The following is a 21,714-nucleotide window of genomic DNA, read 5'->3' as shown; positions in this document are numbered from 1 at the left end:
TCCGCCGCCAGCTGTGCCGGAGCGTCGCCTCTGCCGCGGCTGGCGGCGCGGCGGCGGCTCGCGGCTTGACCCGCGGGGGAACCGGGAGCTGCACCGTGGACCCGAACCTGGAGGAGCAGTTCGTGTTCCTGGACTGTGTTGGTGAGCGGTACGGGTGGACAGGTCGATCTGTTGTGAATACAGCATACAAAGACACGTGACAGCCTTACTGTAGGTTACTTTGTATTAGTGGGTAGAACAAAGATTTCAGAATAAAGTTATTCAGCAACATATAAATAACATTGGACTACAGCCCGGACCGGGTCCAGGACCTGGGACCAGGAGGGGAGGGGTGAGGAGGGGTCCCTCTGAAGACTCCTGAGAGTCTCATTCAGCGCCGACGTCCAACCCAACAACCGTCAGATCCAGATCCAGATCCAGATCCCGCTCATGATCCCGGTCCCAGTTCGGATCCCCGGCGAGAGCCCGGCTCAGAGATCCCAGACCGGGGACTCCCTGTTGGACTCTCTCTGTCTCTGTGTGTAGAGTTTCTGTCAGGTCTCTGTTCCCTGTAGGGAATTCGATGGCTGCTGATGAAGATGGTTAAAACTGTGATGAAGATGAAAGTGATGATTGATTTCCCTTTATGTCACAGTGGAAATTCAGTGTTAGCGGCAGCACTCACACACACACACACACTCACAGTGAGGTAAAACAATAGATTACACGTGAGCGGTGTTCAGAGTTACTGAGTTTATTCATTAGTTTGACATCATGAATGAATCGATCAGAGAAGCCCCGCCCACCCTGATATTGACGGCAGATGATTGAAAGCTGCTGCTGTCAATCAAAAAAAGGTCTGTTTGATTTTTCGTAAAGTATAAAACCTACAACCTGAGCTTTGAGTGGTCTCGTCAGAAAAGTGGGCAGAGCCCTCAGATTCCAACTACAGAACCGTTTTGTGTGCCGTCATGGAAACAGGCGTGAGGACGGCGGGCTCACTTCATCGGGGAAAAGGGACATGCGTACATGAGGCGAGCCGTCTGCAAGTCCAGGTGGGCCACGCTCTCCCTCACTGGCACAGAAGGACAGAAACTGATATTTAGAGACAGACGTTTAAACAGAAAATAATAAAAAAAAATCCTGTGCAGCTGTGTGAAGTCTGCCTCACCTGCAGCCACCACCCTGGCGTCGTTGTGAGCTTTCTGCCGGAGTTCGGCCCGCTTGTCGGCGTTCTCGAACCACCAGAGGGCGTGAACTGAAACACAGGAAGTGACATTGTTTGACGTGCAGTGACGTCATCTCAAGCCATGTAAAGGTGGGGGGGGCGTCATTCCTACCAGTGTTCATCTGTCCGTACTCATTGTGGAAAGCTCCCAGCAGCTTGCCGTACCCCGATGCATCATGGGAGGTGAGGGCGGCCTGGAACGAGTGGCCCCACACAGCCGGGCCTCCTGGGCGCATCCGGAAGGAGACAAGCTCAAAGACACCTGAAACACACACACACACACACACACACACACACACACACACACCTGATGTCAGGGCCTGCTGATGTCACCAGGGCTGTCACTGTGGGGGCGGGGCTTACCGCCCTCCTGTGGCGGCCTCCTCAGAGTGCACCAGGGCACCAGGTACGCCACGGCGTTGTCCTGAGACGTCAGCATGGGGATCGCCTTGGAGAGGTAATCTGAGACCCAGGACGGATCCTGGGCCAAAGCAGCACGCACCCCCGCCCGCTGGGAGTAGCTGTCTGTGTGTGTGTGTGTGTGTGTGTGTGTGTTGGGGGTGGAGGGCTAAATGTTAATTCTGATAACATAAAGAAGAAATGTCTCAACTGTAGCACAGTAGAAGCAGCTCCTCACCGTACTTCCAGATGTGGAACACCTGGTTCAGGGCACCGTACTCCACGTTCCAATAGCCCAGCAGCTCGGAGTGGGCGGTGCGCAGGTGGATCTTCTCATTGGTCAGTTTGAGGAAGGCGGTGGTCTGGTCTGGCCTGATGTTGTAGGTGCGGAGCTCATAGAAGGTGGACTGTTTCTGCTGGGGCCCGGTGGCCAGGCCTGCATGGCGCTGCAGCCCGGAGGACGGGAGGGCACCGCTCTGACCAGGAAATTCACAACAACGGGATGAGAAGAGTGAGCCATTGGTATCACACCCACTGATACTTCACATCCCTTAGCACTGATTCCTGGATACTCTCTTGCATCTCATTTGTAAATTTCAGTGGTGGCCTAGAAGTCTGAGAAGTTGAATTCTCCCTGATAGACTCTTGACCCCCAGAATCTCTCTGTATTGTATTGGTTAAATGTGGGAAAATAATTCCCCTAAGATCGATCAATGAAGTGTACAAAATAGCCACTGACTGGAGGAAATTGGCAGCCAGCTGGGAGAACAGCTCACTGTAGTTTACTAGAGAGTGAAAATATTGAAATTAGGCACAAAAATTGTTGACCTCACTAAACTGTAAATGAAACTTCATAAATGCAAAATATTAAGTTTTTTACTAGTCAAAACTGTGCACGAAACTTTATTATCTGTATAAGCCTCATTTTAAAGGTTAAAACACTGTATATAAAATGTGAATAAAACATGATTTGCAGCTCCAGTTAAATTTAATTTAAAGCTAGGGTAGACGATGTTGAAGAGCCTGCAAGATTTGAAAGTCACACCTCAAGCCATCCCCCAAAGCTCCTCCTACTCCAATCAGTGTGTGGCCCAACGCCACACCCTCACGAACGTGACCGCGCATCTCAACGAACAGGTGCATTCGACGTAAGAAAGCCAGAGGCAGACTTTTAAGACTTTTGAGCCACCCCGCCCAGATTTGGCCCGGCGTCACTGATACGTAGGACCTACGTTGGGCATCGAAAACTCGTGAGACCCAAACGAGATCGGTCACAGAGGCAGCCGCTGTGAGCTGCTCGAGAGCAACTCACCGCGGCTACCTGGCCCACCTGGCCTACCTGGCAGGGGATTGGACCCGAGCCCACTCGTCATCAATGATAACACGCTTCATTTGCATAAATAAACACCCCCCACGGTGGGAGTCATGAGAAACACAAACATGGAGAATTAGTTACTGGATGTAACTCCAGTTCTACGAGTAAGTGTGTGCCCGCCCACGGGCTTTGCTAGTGGCACACCTCCAATCTCTGTCCAATCCACTGAGACTATACAAAGCTCGACGCACCAATCCCCCCCACGCGATGGCGCAGCGCCACGCCCCACACCGAGGGTACATAACCTCGGATGGCGCTAAAGCAAACCCTTCTTCTGACGTCAGCAAAAACAAGGGAAGCAGACAGCTGGGCCAGCAGGTAGGTGGGCACGCACTTACTCGTAGAACTGGAGTTACATCCAGTAACTACTAATTCTACTTTGTAAGTGCTTAGCCCGCCTACGGGCTTCGCTAGTGTTACTCACCAAGGCGAAGGCCGTAGGTCGATGAATGTACTCCCAGCTGGCCTGCTGATGGGATTGGTGCATAAGACGGAAGTAAACAAACCATACGTCCAGAACGGCCGTAGAACTCCCGAAGGACGAGGTGGGCACCTAGCAACGAAGCGCGGCCCACGATGTACAAAAGCATCGCCACAGCGACACACCCACACGCCGGCTGGGAAACCACAGCGGCAGGAGGTGAAGGGGGGACCCCTGGTCCGCGATCCACACACAGGGAGCGGCAGCGAACCCAAAAACGGTAAGCGGCAGAACTCCTGTTCCCGCAACACCATAAACAACATCCACAGACCGCGGCAGAGCCGAGCGGCAGGCGGGGAATCCCTGGTTCGCAACCCCACCCGGGACTCGGCAGCCGGGCAAGAAGACCATGCATGTTTGCTGGCAGGTGCGGGTTGAGCGGATGGGGCGATCCGTGTCTCGGGAGCGCGGGACCATCTGGGCTGATCGGCACCCAAGGAGGATCGGCGGGAAGACGGTCCGGTCTGTCCAGGTGCCGGGTGCTCCAGGGGGCTGGACGCCACTGGTCTGCGGAGCGGCGGCGGCGGGGCTGGAGGTGCGGGGTGAGCTGCTGCGAGCCTCGTGCTGCTGCCTCCAGGCGCTCGATGATCACCTGTATATTGGGCCCAAAAAGAGAAGAGTTGGACAGGGGGAGTCCCAGGACGCCCCGCTGGTCCCGCCCAGACAAGGAAGACAGACCAAGCCACAGGTGCCTCATGGCGAGCTGTGCGTTGGCCATGATGCGGCCTCCACTGACGGCGATGGCTCTGCACATGCGCATCAGGACTTTGGCCGCATTTTGGACTTCCACGATGTCTTTGGGGGAAAGCTGGGACTTCTCATGGCAGATCTTGACCACAGAGCGCAGGAGGAAGGTCATGTTAATGGCTAGGGCGAACGTCAGGTTGCTGCTCGCGTAGCCACGATCCAGGAAGCTCGCCATGCACCTGTCCCTTTCCGACGGCAGCATGTGCTTTCCGCCGGGCCAGGCGGAGGATCGGGGGAGGAGGCACAGCCGAACGGAGTCCTCAATGGCAGGCACTCCGGAGACCGGCGGCCAGCCCTCCACACAGGAATACTCTCGGTGGCGGCAAGTGGCGTACACAAGTCCCGCTGCACGTGAGCTTTAAACGACGGCACGGCGGGACATAGCACCGCAGTCTGGGACCGAGCCCGTGACTGGGTTGCCAGCCCGAGTGCAAAATCACTCTGCACCGGCTCTGGAGGCTGCGGCGGCAGCGCGAGGCCGGTGTGCTCGGCGGCTGAAGCGAAGAGCCCCGCGAGGTGCTCCACACGCTCGCGGGGGAGACGGGAGGCGGTGCAGGCGGAGTCGAACTCCGTGACACCGACACGCTGCTGCGACTGCTGCTGCTGCTGACGCTGCCGCTGCTGACGCTGCCGTGGATCTCGGCCCAGTTGTAGGTGGCGGCAGCGGGGGCAGCGGTCTCCTCGGCGTCGTCCTCACCAGCAGGAACCAGGGAGGTTGCGCCCATGAAGGCTGCTCGCCGCTGGCTCTCTTCGAGCGGCAGTGCGAGGCAGGCCGGGCAGGAGGTCCGCTGGCGGTGATGCTGCCAGCCAAGGCAGAGGAAGCAGAGCTCCTGGCAGTCCTGCACGATGAGCAGGATGCCGCAGGAGTGGCAGGAGAATGGCCCGACACCCGATGGGGACTAGTCCCGGGCCGGCGAATCCATTCTTAGTCGAATCTTGATCCGTAAAGAAGAGGCTTCTAAGTCTCATGGAGATGCTGAGAAAGAAGAAGGGTTTGCTTTAGCGCCATCCGAGGTTATGTACAGTCGGTTTGGGGCGTGGCGCTGCGCCATTGCGTACGGGGGATGGGTGCGTCGAGCTTTGTATAGTCTCAGTGGATTGGACAGAGATTGGAGGTGTGCCACTAGCGAAGCCCGTAGGCGGGCTAAGCACTTACGAAGTAGAACCATAGGGTTGTCCGAGTTGGAGGCAGACTTATGACTCCGCCCCACGGCTGCGCCGTCTACTTCGTCTAGCTCCGTCTACCTCTGGCTTTGCCATCGTGAACGCACCTAATGTTTTCAAGTGGGACCCCGCTCCAAGCCTAGGGTGACCATACATCCTCTTTTACCCGGAAGCTTTGCACACAATACTATGATACTTTGTTGCACGACATAATTACCAAGAGGCGGTCACACACACACACAGACGGAGCGGAGCAGACGGGGCTGTTCAGACAGCGGAGCACGGCATCTGATTGGTTCGTTACGATTGGTTGGAGTTTTTACTGTCCTTTGGCCGCTACAGTTGTCAGATTTTTTCTGCACCTTTTTCCGTCCACATAATGTATTGACTTCTCCCATGGGGAAAGGAGCATTTCACTCAGTATGACAAAAAGTGCTTTTGGACAACATCGCCTACCCTAGCTTTAAGTGAATAAAGTGCTGTTAACAATTTCAAGTGGAGGTCAAATATGAACAAAATGTACAAGCTTCACTTTGCCCAATAATCAAATTAAGACACTACCATTTACACAATACAATTGTAGCACAGAAGTTTCCCCACATTTAACCTAAACTATTTCATCTACACAAAGTTATTTTCCCACACTGTAGTTATAAAAGCAAGCAAAACAACTGCAAATAACTTTACATATCTCACAATATCATGCTCCCACATGCAGGGAGCATGCACCCATTCATGAAAACTAAAGTCTGAGTTCAAAAATCATGAGGGAAACATGTTTCTCAAATATGTGACATGTCTATTGTAGAGGCACACTGTCAGTCCTCTGCTGCCCCCTGCTGGATCCTTCCAACAGCTACAGTTCTCTCTGGGTTCTGGAAGTGACAGAAAGGTTAAATGAGGACAGGACCTGTGGAGAGGAAGCTGGAGTTCTCGGGGAGAGAGTGAAGGCTTGAAGTATACATGGTGCGTTCATGGTGAGTTCACGGTCCTCTCTTTGGGGCCCCTGGGCGGGTTAATGTTAAACTCGCGGTTCCAACCATTAACTGGAACCAGTCCAAAGATCAGAGACATATACACGTGACACAAGGACGACCCCACAATCAGAACCACATTCAGAACCAGAACCAGAACCAGAACCAGAACCTGGTGAGGGTGAATGAGTGAATCAGAGAACGAGCTGCAGCCCTGGAGTTAGTTGGCTGCAGGTCAACCCGGGGGGTTCTGGGAGTTTAGACTGAGCCCAGTCCTGATCCGGTTCAGATCTGGGTCTGGTTCCGGTGTGGACTCACCTGAGCAGCAGCAGCAGCGGGAGCGCGCAGGAGCGCGGCGGATCTCAGTGCACAGCGCAAATTCAGCATGCTGCCCAGCGAGAAGCAACAACCTCAGAGCTGCAGAGAAGCACAGAAAAAACAGCTCGTGATGGGTGGCTCACTTCTCTGGGACAGGACATCTCACTCCGCACAGGAAAAGACCTGCACAACCAGGCACCTGTTCTCTCTGCGGCCCTGTTTGACTCCCCCCATACCCTCCTCCCCCGGATCAAGACAAGCCAAGTCATCTTTCTTAATATAGCACGTTTAAAAACAACCAAGGCTGCCCGAAGTGGTTCACACTTAGCAGTTCAACATAACCCGTGAATAATCGTAAATATAGAAAGTTTGAAAACTGTTTTTTTTTTTTAACATTGATTTCAACTTTATAGTTGATTGTTTAGACTGATGACTACTTTACATTATACACTGAAAACTTCCTTGAAACAGAGTTTTTAAAAAAAGAGTTTAAAAAATGCAACTCAAAGCACGATTAACTATGGAAAGGTCAGCTTGGGTCCTCTGCCAGAGGCCTGGAACCCAGCACTGCACTCTTCTGGACAGAGGTCCCAGATGTTCTCGGTATTTCCTGGAGCCATGCATCCAGCTTGGGGGCTACTGCCCCTACTGCCCCTTCACTACTGGCACCACTGTTGCCTTCACACCCCACATCCTTTCTCCAGCTTTTCGTGTTCCTTCTTCCTGATGTTACTGTCACTAGGGATTGCTACATCGATCACTACTACTCTCCTCCGATGTTTAGCCACCACCTCTATGTCAGGTCGATTGCCCATCAACAGATTGTCAGTCTGAATCTTGATGTCCCATGAGATCTTGGCTTGGTCGTTCTCCACCACTTTCGGAGGTGTGCTCCATCTAGACTCTGGAGTCTCCAGCTGATACTCGAAACAGATATTTCTGTATACTATGCCCACAACCTGGTTATTGCGTTCCATGTCTGCCTTTCCTGCCAACATCCTGCACCCTGCTGTGATGAGCTGGACTGTTTCAGGGGCTTCCTTGCACAATTTTTTTTTCTGTAAAAATGTATAACAATGCGAGTTAGACTGCACTTCTGGGTGGAAAGCCCTAATAACTTTTCAGTACTCTGTGCTTGTACATGTGTAATGACAATAAATATGAATCCTAATCCTCCTGATTACTACAGTCTCAATATTAGAAACATTTTAACTTTGGTGGAAAATACAGTGAGAAGTCCGTGGCTTTGAGGCTGCTTTGAAACAGTTATTTTTCACTGACATCTGTTGTATTGTGTCCATTAATCTTAAGTACTTTGCTTCTCTGAGAACTTTAAAACTTGTTTGGTGGTTTTGCGGGCCTATTTGGAGCCTCTTGGGTGCCTGTTCTGGGCCACTGGCCCTCTGTTTGACGCCCCTGCTCTATTCTTGTCTTAGTTTTTTCGCTGCATTTCACGCGGAGTGAGACCTCCTGTCAGTCGTGAACTGTGACGTCACTATATTAAAGCCTCTTCGTGTCTGAGCGGATCAATATTTAACTGATCATTATTATTCACCGTCATGTTATATGAAACCTCCGATGTGGTCATGCGCTATAAGGTGGAGTTCTCTTAAAAATATATATTTAAGAAAAACTTTACCGGAAACGGAACAGAGTGAGGAATATGTCGTCACATCCGGTGTTGAAGTTGTGATTTGAGAAGCGTGCGGGGCAGCTCGGGGTGGCTGGGGGTCACGTGCAGCGGTCATCATGTTGCAGGTGGTCCAGATGTGTTTCCGCCGCCAGCTGTGCCGGAGCGTCGCCTCTGCCGCGGCCGGCGGCGCGGCGCCGACCCGCCGCTCCCGCGTGGCGGCGGCTCGCGGCTTGACCCGCGGAGGAGCCAGGAGCTGCACCGTGGACCCGAACCTGGAGGAGCAGTTCGTGTTCCTGGACTGTGTTGGTGAGCGGTACGGGTGGACAGGTCGATCTGTTGTGAATATAGCATACAAAGACACGTGACAGCCTTACATTAGGTTACTTTGTATTAGTGGGTAGAACAAAGATTTCAGAATAAAGTTATTCAGCAACATATAAATAACACAGGGTGTCCTGACGTTTATGGTTCTAGAGTTAAAGACAGAAATATACTGTAAATAACACCAGATGATCTTCTCTCAGATCTGGAGGAGCCCAACCGGGAGGAGAAAGACCTGGTCAATCACCTGAAGGCCGCCTGTGTTCCTGATCCTGGTCCTGATCCTGGTCTTGGTCTTGGTATTGGTTTTGGTCTGGCCCCCCCTCAGAATCATCCGAGGTCTTTGGAGCGTCAGTTGCAGGCGTTGAAGGTCGAAAATGTGCAGGAGGAGAAGCTGGACTCTCTGATCCAGTTCCATGATGCGGACTTCCCGCTGGATGAGAGCCTGGTGGCCTCAAAGAAGAAGAAAAAGAAGAAGAAGGGGAAAGGTGAGCACCGGGTCTTTGGCACTCCGGATGTGGACGAGCCGGTCAGCGACACGTGCTGCTCCGGCTGCGGCGCCATGTTGCACTGCACCTCCGTCAGCGTTCCCGGGTACCTGCCCAGCGAGAAGTACAAGAAGCTGCTTGCGGAGGACGGTCTGGGCGCCGCCACCTGCCAGCGCTGCCACCTGCTGACCCACCACCACCAGGCGCTGAGCCTGCAGGTGACCCGGGACCAGTACCGGGACGTGGTGCGGCGCATCCGGCCGCTCCGCGCTCTGGTGCTGCTCGTGGTGGACCTGGTGGACCTGCCGGACTCCATCGTCCCCGACCTCCCCGAGCTAGTGGGCGCCAACAAACACATCGTTGTCCTCGGCAACAAGGTGGACATGCTGCCCGCCGACGCCCCCAACTACCTGCAGCGCGTCAAGCGGCAGCTCACTCAGTACTGTCAGGACGCCGGCTTCGGCGAACAGGTGACCGACGTCCACCTGATCAGCGCCAAGACCGGCTACGGAGTGGAGAACCTGATCTCCAGGCTGCAGCGGTCCTGGAAGTACAGCGGAGACGTGTACCTGGTGGGCAGCGCCAACGCCGGGAAGTCCACGCTCTTCAACACGCTGCTGGAGTCCGACTACTGCAAGTCCCGAGCCTCCGACGTCATCCACAAGGCCACCATCAGCCCGTGGCCCGGTAAGCCCCGCCCCCAGAGCACGATGGGAGGCAGCGTTCGTCTCCCGCCTCCGCTGGTGGTCATGTGACCGTCTCCCGTCGTGTCGCGTTCAGGGACCACTCTGAACCTGCTGAAGTTCCCCATCATCAACCCCACGCCGCACAGGATGTTCCGGCGCCAGGAGCGGCTGCAGGCGGAGAGCGAGCCGTCGCAGGAGGAGCGGCGCCGACTGAAGCGCTTCAGTCAGCAGGGCTACCTCGTGGGTGAGTAGAGGGGGGGCGGGGCGTGTGGGGCTCGTCAAAGCCCATCTGACCTCTTCTTGGCCTGCTCAGGTCGAGTGGGCAGAACGTTCCGGCCGAGCGTACGCAGAAGCAGTGAGATCGAGTTCGATCCAGACAGCTTGGCGTTTGGAGAAGACGACGATGGAGACATGATTAAACCGACAGGTGATTGAACCGACTCCCGCAGCCACAGTACGTCACGTTTAGCATACGAGAACATGCAAACTCCACACTTGTCACTGTGAGGCAAGAGCACAAACCACTACACCACCGTGTGACCAGAAATCGTGACTGAACCAACTGAAGAGTCATAATGAGGATAACATTCATTTAATCTGAGCCTTGAAGCTGTGAGTCCATGAGGTTGGAGTGTAGTTCATCTCTATTCCTCCTACTGAACATCCGGCCTTTGATGATGTGTTTAATGCCATGTTTTTCACATTTTTCATGAGTTTTCTTCGCTTATTAATTCCACAGAATGGTCAAATCTTATTGTCATTGATTTCAAGAACACAGAAAACAGCGGGCGGTGAAGACTGCTCAGAAAAGAGCAGAGCTGTTGACACAAGATGTTTAATCACATCACAGCTCCGTGTGTTTCTGTTACTTTTTGTTGAGTGTGTTTGTGTACTTGGAGCTATCTCTGACCTGTGTGACCTTTGACCCCCACAGACAACAGCTGCAAGGAGGAGCTCAGCCATAATGAACTCAAAGACGCTCGCTGGCTGTACGACACCCCGGGAATCCTGAAGGAGCTCGATGTAGGACACACACACACACACACACACACACACACACACACACACACACACACACACACACACACACACTCACACACTTCAGTCGTTCTCATTTGTGAACCACAACTTGAAACACAATCGACACATTTCTTCTTCTTCTTCTCCGTGATCTGTTTCATCTGTCAGTAAAATTACAGAAAACCCAGTAAGACAATAGAATGTTGGGTTTGGTTTTGAGTCCTGTCTCCTCGTGTCTCCCTCCCAGGTGTTGAATGTGCTGAGCGATCAGGAGGTCCGGCTGGTGGTCCCGTCTGTGGCTCTCATCCCTCGGACGTTTGTGCTGAAGCCCAACATGAGCCTGTTTGTCGGAGCCCTGTTCAGGATCGACTTCCTCCAGGTGAGCGCGTGCGCAGCAGGGGGCGCTCCGGCAGGCCGGTTCTGACTCCGTGCGTCTCTCCAGGGAAACGCATCCTGCTGGTTTTCAGTTCTGACCTCTTCCCGGATCCCCATCCACGTCACAAGTGTGGAAAAAGCTGACGAGGTCTACGAGAAACACGCCGGGAACACGCTGCTGGGGGTGAGCCGCAGAGGCCACGCTCGCACCGAGGACGCAGTCCGTTGGGGTGTCTGTGGGTTTGACTCCTTTCTGTCGGTTTCAGGTTCCACTGGGAGGCCGGGATCGGATGAAGGAATTTCCTGCGCTGGTTCCTCAGGAGTTCAGGCTGGAGGGCCGAGGTTACCTGGAGGCAGCTGCTGATATCACGCTGTCGTCTGCAGGTACGCCAACCGGACGTCTAACAGGCTGCTCTGTTCCTGCTCTGCCGGCTTGTTTGACCATTTTTCCGGTTTCACCCCCCCCCCCAGGCTGGGTGGCGGTGACGGCGGTGGAGGGCGATCAGCTCCTCCTGAAGGTTCACGGCCCGCTGGCGGCAGGTTCACGGCTGAGGACGCCGCCGCTGCTTCCCCGCATCGTGTCTCTGAAAGGAGAGCGGATCCGAAAGACGCCCGCGTACAAACAACTCAAATGGCAACCGGACAAGCGACTGCTGGGTGGTGGGACAGCCACCAGCAAGAAGAAATGAACTGATCCGTTTCCCAGTGCAGTGTCTCTCACTTTGCAGTTTGGGCGGAGTCGTTTGTGGACCATCAGCTGGACCGACGTCACTACGGAGCAACCAGTTTCCATGGAGATGAGACTTTCAAGATCACCAGGATCAATTATTATGGATTGTTTTTCTATCAAGTATTCTGTTTCCCAGATCAGTTTATGGTTCATGTTACTTTATCCCTCATTATTTGTTTTGTTTTATATGGAGTTAAATCATTTGTGTGAGTGTGTGTGAATGCCTCAAACACCAGCTGAACGACACACATGGTTACACACTGACGGGTTTTATTTAAAAAAGAGCAGAATAAAGTGAAGCAGATTAAAGCTGGTGTTAGTACAATACAGTACCCCTCCACACACACATACACACACACACACAAAACAGTTCAGACAAACAGTCATTTGATCTAGGCCTCATCAACTGTTCATTACATCACCGTTAAACTGATCCATCAACAACCGATGCACAGAGCTCTGACCTGCCCATAGCATGAAACTCAGACTTGATAATGTCCTACAAGAAGATTAAAAGAAGCGTGAATTTGTCTGCAGAAGCTAAGTGGCGATGTGTTTACAGAATGACCAAGGAGGATGGCAATGTCAGTTTCACATTTGCGTGATTTGCTGTTTACATTTGTCTGCCGCTCCATCGCCATCCAGCCTGACACACATCGGCACAGAGAAGAGGTCCGCTGATTGTCGGGGCCACCGAGCGTGATGAAGAACTCCCAGGTCCGTGTCGTCAACTCGCTTGACGTCGTCTTGCCATCAAGGTCAGCCTGTTCAGGGTCTGAGCCTTTCTGGTTGCTCAACAGGCCTCAATTCGGCACGCTATCAGTTGATGTGTGAAATCAATCGGGCTCAAACACATAAAAACAGAATCTGATAGAGACGTTAGATAATCACAGTTAACAAAGATGGGTTCAAGGCTGGTTTCAGATCAGTCCTTTTCATCAAACCTTGATCACTTTCTCGTATTTCGTCAAAGGTTTTAGTTACAGAGGTGAAAGAAGCTGGAAGCTGATTGGTTCTGACAGTACAGTCATGTCATTACTTGCTAGTCTACCGTTAGCTTTTTGTTGCGTATAGGTTTATTCAGTTTCAGAATTCAAAGGCAGTGGTGTTCGGCTGTCTGGAACCTGGAGGATCACGAACCAGAGAGGATGTCTGGCTGGCTCTTGGAACCCGCAGGATGATGCATTCAGGGTAGCTTCCCAGCATTAAAGGCAACTGGACGTAAAACCGTAAAATTTGAACAGTTCAGATGTACAAACATGCAAATACAGCTGACGATGAAACGTGCGGACAGTGTTCCTCACTCTGAAGCCTTTGTGGCGTCCATGTAGTAGACATTGACGAGGTGGCGGTTCAGGTGGCGGCGGTACTCCACCTCCAGTGGGAATGTGCGGTCGCAGAAGATGCACATGTGGCTCTTGAGCTCTGTTGGCGTGGGGATCTCGTCGGTGGGCGTTTCGGGGTCGTTCGGCATCTTACCCGAGGAAGCGTCGTTGCTGTGGAGGCCAGAGTCGTCGCTGCCCTCGGAGGCGCTGTCGCTGATGTCGCTGCCGCCCTCGTGGCTGCTGTGGATCCCCTCGTCGTCCTCGTGAACCGCGGGTTTGTTCCGTATCACCAGAGGAGGCGGAGACGTGGGTTTCAGGAAGACCGGCACAGGGGGAGTGAGCTCGCCGGAGCTGCTGCTTGAAGAAACCTCCTCTTCCTGTGAGCGTTTCTTGCCAGACTTCTGAAACCCTGTGGGGGGAATTTCTTTTGTCTCTGCATTTGACACAGCAGGACTGGCTGCTGCCTTTCCAGGCCCGCTTCCAGCTGCGTTGGATCTGGTCCCTGTTGGGTTGGAATGGGTTTCCGCCATCTTGGGTCCTGCTCCAGTCTTGTCTGAGCAGGTTTCTGCAGAATAACTTTCTGGAGCTTCAGTGGACGGACTAATGGCCTTGTCTAGGGCTGCATCCACAGTTTGCAGAGGGCTGGCAGATTTCTTTGTTCTGGGCTTCTTCTGGTTTCCTGAGCCGGCCCCTGTGGATTTGCGCACCGCAGTGTTGAGCTCAGTCTTGACGGTGTCTTCTGGAGCAGGTTTGGCTTTCAGCTTTCTGGTCTTAGTGGGAGTACCAGACTTCTTTGACAGATCTAAAGCCTCTCCAGCCTTCCTCTTTTCAGCTTTTACCTTGAACCTCTGTTCTTTCGGAGTCTTATCAGGACCGTCAGGTTTCACAGCATCTTCTGCATGTTCTGTGTTTTTGTCAGACTTCTTGGATCCAGACTTTTGGGGTTTGTTCAGGTTTTTGTTCTCCTTCTGGTTAACCTTCTGATGCTCTTTCTTCGTCTTCTGTTTCCCTGACCTTGCTTCCTCTGACCTTTGCTGGTTATAATTCTCTGTCTCCGTTTGGTCTGCGAGGACTAGGGATCCTTCTTGTTGGTCCTGAACCGTTGCTTTCTCAGCTGAAACCTTCTTGATTCGTCTCTTGACCTTGTCGGAGTTCTCAACCGCTGCTTGAGTTTCTTTGACAGCTGTGCTATCCGCAGGACTCACAGGGACCTTCTCCACCTTCTTCTGCCTTTTGGCGACTTTTCTCTCTGGTTCCGGCTTCTCTTTTACCTTCACCACCTTCTCCTTCTCGGGGTTGATGGCAGGTTTCACTAGAGACCTGCTCTGCACCGTTTGAGTGGCCTGACTGCTCTTTCCGATAGACAGGTTGATGGGGCTCGAGTCCTCGTCTGCGTCGTCCACATCGAAGTCGTCCTCGACGCTGTAGGACGTTTCCGCCTTCTTGGCCTCTGGACTCTCCTCTGCTCCGTCCGCGGTGGGTTTCTTTTTCAGCTTGACCTTGGAAATGTCCACGGACACGTTGCAGCCAGAATGGCGGGACTTGATGTGGTACTGCAGGTTGCACTTCTTGGAGGCGGCGTACTTGCAGAGCGGGCAGAGGAACTGGCGAGGGTGAATGTGCAGCTCTACGTGCTTCTTGAAGTTGCTGCGGTCAGCTGTCTTGTACTCGCAGTACGGGCAGGACAGGGGCTTGGGACCGTTGTGGACCTGCCTGGCGTGCCGGGTCACCTCGTGCTGATTGGCTGCCAGGTAGCTGCAGCTCTCACACTTGAAAGGGCGCTCGCCTGTACACCAAGAGAAGACATGGAGTTATTACACTGGGGGGGGTGTCAGGTGACGAGTGGGCAAGCTGGAAACAGCCATGCAGCAGGTGAGTTTAACCATACTACAACTGTTACTAATTACGTCTCTAAGACGAATATTTTCAGATACTGACTTCAGAAGCGACAAGTTGATTCAACGTTGAAGTCATTACCGTCGTGTTTAACGTCAAACACAAATATTTCTGATGTTTCATGTCCTCATTAGACATTAAACCTTCACAGATGCAGGAAACTGGAAGTGAGCAGTTAGCCTGGTGATCAATCAGATTTTTCTCTTTGCCGTTGGTAACTTTTCCCTCGCTCTGCTCATTTCATAGTTTCCCACAGCTCTGAAGGTTTATTGATTCACAAAGAAATTCAGTTCAAGAACGGTTTGTGTTCTTCAGGTCAAAGTTCAACAGACTGTGCTGAGTTTTCACATCGATCTCTCCAGCAAATTCCACACAACACAACAACAACAACCACAAGGGGGTAGGGGTGTGGGGGTGGGTGTGGGGGTGGGGTTGGGGTTAGCGTTACCGTCGTCATCCAACATCGAAAGCTTCCGTGAGAGCAACACAAACAGAAATGTCCATAGTGAGTCAGGGCAACAAAAACAACAGACTGCTACAAAACAAACATCACAAAGCTATTAAAATCACTGCAGTTACTAAAACTACTGCTGGGTAACTCATACCTGACTGGTGTGCCACTCAGTTCTGACTGAGGTCTACAAAAACCAGGGGTGTTTTGTGCACTTCAATGAAGCCACTCATCGGTGGTTCTCGCTAACAAATTAGAGACTGAGTGTTTGTTGAGTCAGAAGTGAGACGTGTGCAGATCGAAAGTGGTGGATGTAGCTCAGGCTGGAGCTAAATCCTCTGCTGCTGTTTTCAGCTCTGTGGGGTCGCTGACCTGAATGCGTTCGCATGTGTCGGGTCAGGTGGGTCTTCTGGGAGCTGGAGTAGTCGCAGAACAGACACTGGAAAGGACGCACACCTGTGTGACACACAGACAACACCTGCTGATCTGCACCCATTAACCTCCATCCACCACACAAACGCACACAAAGCATGTAGTTCATCACCTGTGGGTGAGCTGACATGTTAATTGTATTTGTAATCATTTGGGTTTTGACGTAGCTTCTGTCACACACACACACACACGCTGTCAACTGCGTAAATGTGTGGGTTGTAGTGTCTCACCTGTGTGTGTTCTGATGTGCTGGATGTAGTTGCTCTTGCGGTCAGAGAAGTACGAACACTGGCTGCAGGTGTGCAGCTTGCTGGGGAAATGATTCCTCAGGTGTTTTCTCCAGTGGTACTGGCTGACCGTGGTGTATGGACACAGGGTGCACTTAAAAACCCTGGAGGGGGGAAAAAAACAAGAAAACACACACCAAGTGTCATCTAAGAAAATACAAAAAGAGGTTCAAATAATAAGACTTTCACATAAACGGTGGCGCGATAACTTTGAGAGCTAGGTGTAGATTGATGGGGACTCAAGGTATAAAAATCTGTTGCTGTCGATCTGACAGCAGCTGCTCGGGTGTTACCTGTGATCGTCGCCCTCTTTGCTGTGGTGCTTCAGGTGTGCGATGTAGTGGTCGTATCGGTTGGTGTTGTAGCCACAGCGCTCGCACCGGATCAGCCCTTTGCTGTCGCCCCCGTTGGCCTCCCCGCCATTCTCCGCCTGCTCGCTGGTGGCAGCCGGCGCGGCGTCGGCCTCCTTGGTCCTGGTCTTGCTGCGGCCCTCCACTTTGTTCACCACCATCATCTTGCTGACGCTGTGGCTGCTCAGGTGCTCCACGAACTGCTGCTCGTTCTGGGCCTGGAAGTGACACGGCTTGCAGTGGAATGGCTTCTTCTTCTTGGCGCTGTCCGGGGTGACGGCAGGGGCCTCTTTGCGTTTGGGGCCTTGCTGTGGCGTTTCGTCCGCGGCGGGGGGGGCGGGTGTTTGTGGCTGAGACAGGTCCTCGGCCTTGTCCCCCTCGTCCTCCTCCACAGGCATCGCGTTGGGCGCAGGAGAGTCGGGATATTCCACGATACACACCTCCAAGTGGTTCTGGTTGTCGTAGCTGTATCTGCTCTCACACAAACAAGAGTCGAGTCAGCAGATGTTCCTGTGGTGAAGCGTTTGTGTGAAGAAATGATGTTCTTTCCCCTCACCTGATGATGCCCTCATCCTCGCTGTCTGAGTAACTACACCCCACCGTCTTCAGCTCCATCATTTCTTTCTCATCCGCGGCGCTGCCGCCATCGCCACTGCCCTCCGCGGCCGTCACTGCCGCCACGTTGGCCAGCATGACGAGCTGCGGGGCGGGCAGCGTGTTCCTTGAAAGATCCTCCATGACCGGCACACCCACCGGAAACATCTCCACGGCGTACACGGCCTGGGTTGACATGTTGCCAGTCCTCCACACACCAACAGCTACACACAGGACAATGAACTGAAGGTTAGACAGAACAATCACAAGTTCCATTCCTGAAACCTGGTGTCCCTCTGAGATGCTGGGAACCACAGTATGTCACCTACACTCACAGCTTAAACCCAGAGTCAGATTTTTAACCTCAGAAGACCTCTTTTAACCTTCACCAGTACCCATCCAACCAAGTTATTGATCCAGTCTGGTGTTAGTATTGTCACATCATTCAACTGGTATCACCTGGTATCACCAACATCTCTTCATCAGCTAATTAGGAACTCAAATGGCTGCCGACGCTGCTGGACTTGATGACCAGAAAGTAAGAATATTAGTATACAACACTATCTACAGTAAAGGTCCACTGATGCTCCGGTTATGGATATGCCATTGTGTGTTTCCAATATTACCGTCATCCCTTATGTTGATGCGGTTGTTAAACAATGCACCTACTAAAGTGTAATACTGAATAATAACAGTGGGAGGAAGCAAGTCTTTATCCAGATAATTGGGGTAATGTTGGAAATATACTTCTATCAAAAGAGACCCAACGTTGCTGTTGTCTTCCAGGTCACGTTGCCTTCTTTTTTTCCTTTTGCTAGTTGCACATGAGCTACTCTGCACAGTGCTGCCCCCACAGGACATCAGTGACACAACTCTGTTGAATCTCCCTGGAAATGTAACAAATTAGTCACATTATGAAGTTAGGAGATGGACAGAAAGCCAAGTCCGTATCTGCATGTTTAGAGTTGAGCGCAAATGAAACACATGGAGCAAAACAGGGCAAAAACACAAGACAACTCTGAAAGAAATCAGAGAGTTCAATGCCAGTTGTGCTAGCTGATTCAGTCCTGATGATATTGAAAGTTTCCAAAATGTCACAGAGGAAACGTTAAGAGTGAAAGCACAGAGCTCTCTGGAAATATATGGATGGAATTAAAGACGAACTTCCAAACTTCTGAATGTTCCATAGAGCATTCTTTAGCGCATGCCTCCACGTTTTGGAGTGAAGTTGACAGCAGTGACACTTGGAGGTGGGAGTGTCACTGTGGAGCTATTTTTCAGCATGTGGCACTGATTAACTTCTGAAGGAACATTAATTTATGTTGGACGGTTCAATATCACACGCAGAATGAAAATAAAGTGACAGAATGAAAATAAAGCCACAACAGATGAAAATCTCTGGGAAGAACGAAAGATCAGCATGCAGCAGGTCACTTCAGACAGGTTGTATTATCATCAAAATTTTTCTTAATGTTGCTCTGCTAACTATCAAATACATTTAACTGTGTTCATTTTCTCCATGTTTCACTTCATGTTATCACAGCAGTTTATACACCTTTAGAAATACAGTCATATGCTCAAGTCTCAATTTTAATTGCTGCATTGTGCAGCCATATTTGAAACAATCTAACACTCAAACAATATTACACTATAAAACAACTACAAATGCTGTGATACTTTGCTACATTATGGGTATCTGTTGATAGAAATTTGTTCTCTCACATAATATTTTGTTATGGAAGTGTAACCACATTCAATGTTGTTCTGGAATTTACATTGTGTCTGCAGGGCTGAAAGATCATAACAGAAAGATTCCTGCCAGCTCATCAGACTGCAGCTTCATTAGCAATGACCGAGTCATTCTGAGCCACGAGGAGCTACAAAGTTGAGAAGCAAAAGGTGGAGCGGCACAAAATCAAATCCAGAAGAACGAGAGAAAAAAAAACACCCACAAAATGACACAGGCACACAATGATAACCACACACACAGTTACACAATGACACACGTATCACACGCAAAGCCTCTGTCACTCATGTACATACACACTCACACTCAGGATAAGTTAAAAGTGGCGTTACAGGACAATTAGAGTATGCAAATTTCCACAGAAACTTTAGGGAACAAGATATAAAATTGTGTTTGTTTTTTTTCCCAGATGTTTCACGAGCAGCAGCTGTGCTCGCGTTCCATCACAAAACAAGGAGGAGTCCCTCCTCCAGCTTTCAACACGGCGAGATCGCACTAAAAGTAGAAAAACAGGCTGAAGGAAGATGTTTAAAAACTACAAGTACCACCTGGCCGCGGAGTGAAACTCCTCAGAGAGAGAATAAAGAAGGTGAGGAGGTCTGTCGGCCATTTTGAAACAGCACCACGGTTCAGTCGACAGCGACAGAGAAACACGTTCAGACGTTCCTTCACAAACCGCTCCATTTAAGAGCCAGTCAGAGGAGACGCGAACCCCGCAATTAAAGGCTGGAACGGCAAGCTAATGTTTATATAACTCAGCCGAACTTTTATAAAAGGGCACATAAAAAGACCACAAACGCCTCGGACCCGTCTCAGAAACCTAAATCGAGTGTTGAAGACTTGTGAATCTGAAGTGAACAGAGGGAGGAAAAGTTGTTTCAAAACATCCGGAACAAAACAAAATAGTTTAGTTTCGAAACAAACTGGCGAAAGAAGTAAATATCGCATGGTTAGAAGGACGATTTGTATTATTTGACCTCGATCAACCAACTTTTTTGTTTAGAAAAAGAAAAACTTTTCTACTTAAAATGCCACTTTTTAACATTTTACATTATATTGCCTCACTTTAAACTGCAACTGTTTACGTCTGCGGGGTAAAAGACTGTGTTCGTTTGGAGCAGTGTTGATGGAGGAGGCCGCGAACAGAGTGTTAGCCATGGTCCTGATCAGCCCCGGACAGCGCCTTCTCCTCCGCCCAACTGCCTCCATTTTACCCCGATCGCCAACGGCCCCGCGTACCACAGACTGGCCCGGCTGCCCCAGCCGCGCGCCCCGGCAAACGCAGTCCCGTCGCCACGCACACTCACCGATTCCGCAGCGCCAAACTTTGCGCCACTTTCCGCAAGTTTTCACCGAGTTTTCGCCTCTTTGCAAGTTTCTGTCCGACACACGGAAAAGTTTCCGCACATTCCTCCACAGCCACGCACGGCCGTGACGTCAGCACGTAGCTGCTGATGTTGGAGGGAGTCAATAAAGTTTTTGCAAATCTGCCAAGTTTCAGGACAATAACATAGATTGTGCAAATCTGATTTTTTTTTTATAACAATGACAGTGTGTTTTTAGGAATCAGTAAACATCAAATAGCGGTTGATAAAGTTTCTTAGAAATATGTAAAGTTTTTTTTATATTTTAAAATGTTATGTTATTTTAGTTAAACATTGAGATAAACTAATAAATTACTAATAGTGTTTCTCAGTTATTTTTTTGAGTTCTTGAATTCAATTCAATTCAATTCAATTCAATTCAATTCAATTCAATTCAGTTCAGTTCAGTTCAATTCAATTCAATTTGATTTGATTAAATTCAGCTTTATTTATAAAGTGCCAATTACAATATAGTCATTTCTAGACCCTTTTACAGAGAAAACCCAACAGATCCACATGAGCAAGCATAAGCCACTGTGTAAAGAAAAAAACTCCTATTTAAAATTAAAGACACCTTTGCAGAACCAGGCTCAGAGGTGGCGGCTTTCTGCCATTCTGGTTGGAGTGAGGGGACAGAAGGAGAAAGAAATAGGACAGACACAGGTACATTCTTTATTTTTTGTATCAACATACATTGCATGTATAAACAGAGAGTACATAGACTACCAGAGAAACAATGGTCAATGACATATAGTTATGAAAAATTAGAGAAGTGAAGCAGAACTGGGAGCCGGCGGTTCCACATGGTAGGAGGCCGGGGTTAAGTAAACTGCCTACACCCAAACTGGGTCTGTCCTGTCTAATTCAATCAATGGATCAGCTGTTTTGATTGTTGCCCAGTTAGAAACTGTTTGCACCCACTGAGTCCAGGTTTTCTCATTAGATCAATGGATCAGCGGTGATTGATGTTCTGTTAGAGACCCTTCAATCACGGCTCGAGTCCTACCTAATGTTCTGCTTTTACAGAACCCAGATAACCTCCAGCAGACCATTTCTCTGAGAACAAAGCAGTTCTCCTGGGACAGTATGGGACTAACAGCTCTTTAAGATATGATGGGGCCTGGTTGTTCAGAGAGCTTTATAGGTTGAGAGAAGGATTTTATATTGTATTCTAGATTTAAAAGGAAGAAAAGCTAATATTGGGCTGATGTGATCTCTTCGGCTGGTTCTTGCCAGAACTCTTGCTGCAGCATTTTGAACCAGTGAAGACTTTTTAAGAATTTAATCTCTCAGGACCTGGAAGTTTGTGATCTGAGTCTTCTGCCCCACGAAATCTGCAGCGAGTGAATT

The 21,714-nt window shown here is 50.7% G+C and overlaps 3 protein-coding genes across 3 annotated transcripts; 1 reads left to right on the top strand and 2 right to left on the bottom strand.

The window, feature by feature from the left end:
• Positions 1-712: 712 nt before the first annotated feature.
• nipsnap3a (nipsnap homolog 3A (C. elegans)) lies at positions 713-6,800 on the bottom strand. The gene is made up of 6 exons (XM_030102238.1): positions 6,666-6,800; positions 1,845-2,082; positions 1,571-1,732; positions 1,320-1,469; positions 1,151-1,237; positions 713-1,054 (listed from the first exon to the last, which is right to left on the bottom strand). Exons 1-6 carry the CDS (start codon positions 6,732-6,734, stop codon positions 978-980), a joined length of 783 nt encoding a protein of 260 aa, XP_029958098.1. The 5' UTR covers positions 6,735-6,800; the 3' UTR covers positions 713-977.
• A 1,553-nt stretch (positions 6,801-8,353) lies between these two features.
• noa1 (nitric oxide associated 1) lies at positions 8,354-12,432 on the top strand. Its single transcript, XM_030102225.1, has 9 exons — positions 8,354-8,604; positions 8,823-9,794; positions 9,888-10,037; positions 10,107-10,220; positions 10,728-10,816; positions 11,061-11,192; positions 11,256-11,372; positions 11,455-11,572; positions 11,660-12,432. The coding sequence occupies exons 1-9, from the start codon at positions 8,415-8,417 to the stop codon at positions 11,875-11,877; spliced, it is 2,100 nt and encodes a 699-aa protein (XP_029958085.1). The 5' UTR covers positions 8,354-8,414; the 3' UTR covers positions 11,878-12,432.
• rest (RE1-silencing transcription factor) lies at positions 12,175-20,430 on the bottom strand. Its single transcript, XM_030102215.1, has 6 exons — positions 20,308-20,430; positions 17,216-17,477; positions 16,603-17,130; positions 16,253-16,413; positions 15,963-16,046; positions 12,175-15,029 (listed from the first exon to the last, which is right to left on the bottom strand). Exons 2-6 carry the CDS (start codon positions 17,449-17,451, stop codon positions 13,219-13,221), a joined length of 2,820 nt encoding a protein of 939 aa, XP_029958075.1. The 5' UTR covers positions 17,452-17,477; positions 20,308-20,430; the 3' UTR covers positions 12,175-13,218.
• Positions 20,431-21,714: the final 1,284 nt, after the last annotated feature.

This window comes from Salarias fasciatus, chromosome 2 (assembly GCF_902148845.1).
Source record: "Salarias fasciatus chromosome 2, fSalaFa1.1, whole genome shotgun sequence".
Taxonomy (NCBI): Eukaryota; Metazoa; Chordata; class Actinopteri; order Blenniiformes; family Blenniidae; genus Salarias; species Salarias fasciatus.
The sequence above is the reverse complement of the archived record's forward strand: the minus strand, read 5'-3'. Positions and strand labels throughout refer to the sequence as shown.

What these genes read in the sequence shown, in the direction of transcription:
- nipsnap3a (XM_030102238.1), bottom strand. Translation starts at nt 6,734, where the DNA reads ATGCTGAATTTGCGCTGTGCACTGAGATCCGCCGCGCTCCTGCGCGCT. An exon ending in GTTCCACATCTGGAAGTACG is followed by an intron (nt 1,733 to 1,844) that starts GTGAGGAGCTGC and finishes ACACACACACAG; the next exon opens with ACAGCTACTCCCAGCGGGCG. An exon ending in CGCCAGGGTGGTGGCTGCAG is followed by an intron (nt 1,055 to 1,150) that starts GTGAGGCAGACT and finishes CTTCTGTGCCAG; the next exon opens with TGAGGGAGAGCGTGGCCCAC.
- noa1 (XM_030102225.1), top strand. Translation starts at nt 8,415, where the DNA reads ATGTTGCAGGTGGTCCAGATGTGTTTCCGCCGCCAGCTGTGCCGGAGC. An exon ending in CACCATCAGCCCGTGGCCCG is followed by an intron (nt 9,795 to 9,887) that starts GTAAGCCCCGCC and finishes TGTCGCGTTCAG; the next exon opens with GGACCACTCTGAACCTGCTG. An exon ending in AGACATGATTAAACCGACAG is followed by an intron (nt 10,221 to 10,727) that starts GTGATTGAACCG and finishes TGACCCCCACAG; the next exon opens with ACAACAGCTGCAAGGAGGAG.
- rest (XM_030102215.1), bottom strand. Translation starts at nt 17,451, where the DNA reads ATGTCAACCCAGGCCGTGTACGCCGTGGAGATGTTTCCGGTGGGTGTG. An exon ending in AAAGAGGGCGACGATCACAG is followed by an intron (nt 16,414 to 16,602) that starts GTAACACCCGAG and finishes TCCCCCCTCCAG; the next exon opens with GGTTTTTAAGTGCACCCTGT. An exon ending in GCACATCAGAACACACACAG is followed by an intron (nt 16,047 to 16,252) that starts GTGAGACACTAC and finishes TGTGTCACACAG; the next exon opens with GTGTGCGTCCTTTCCAGTGT.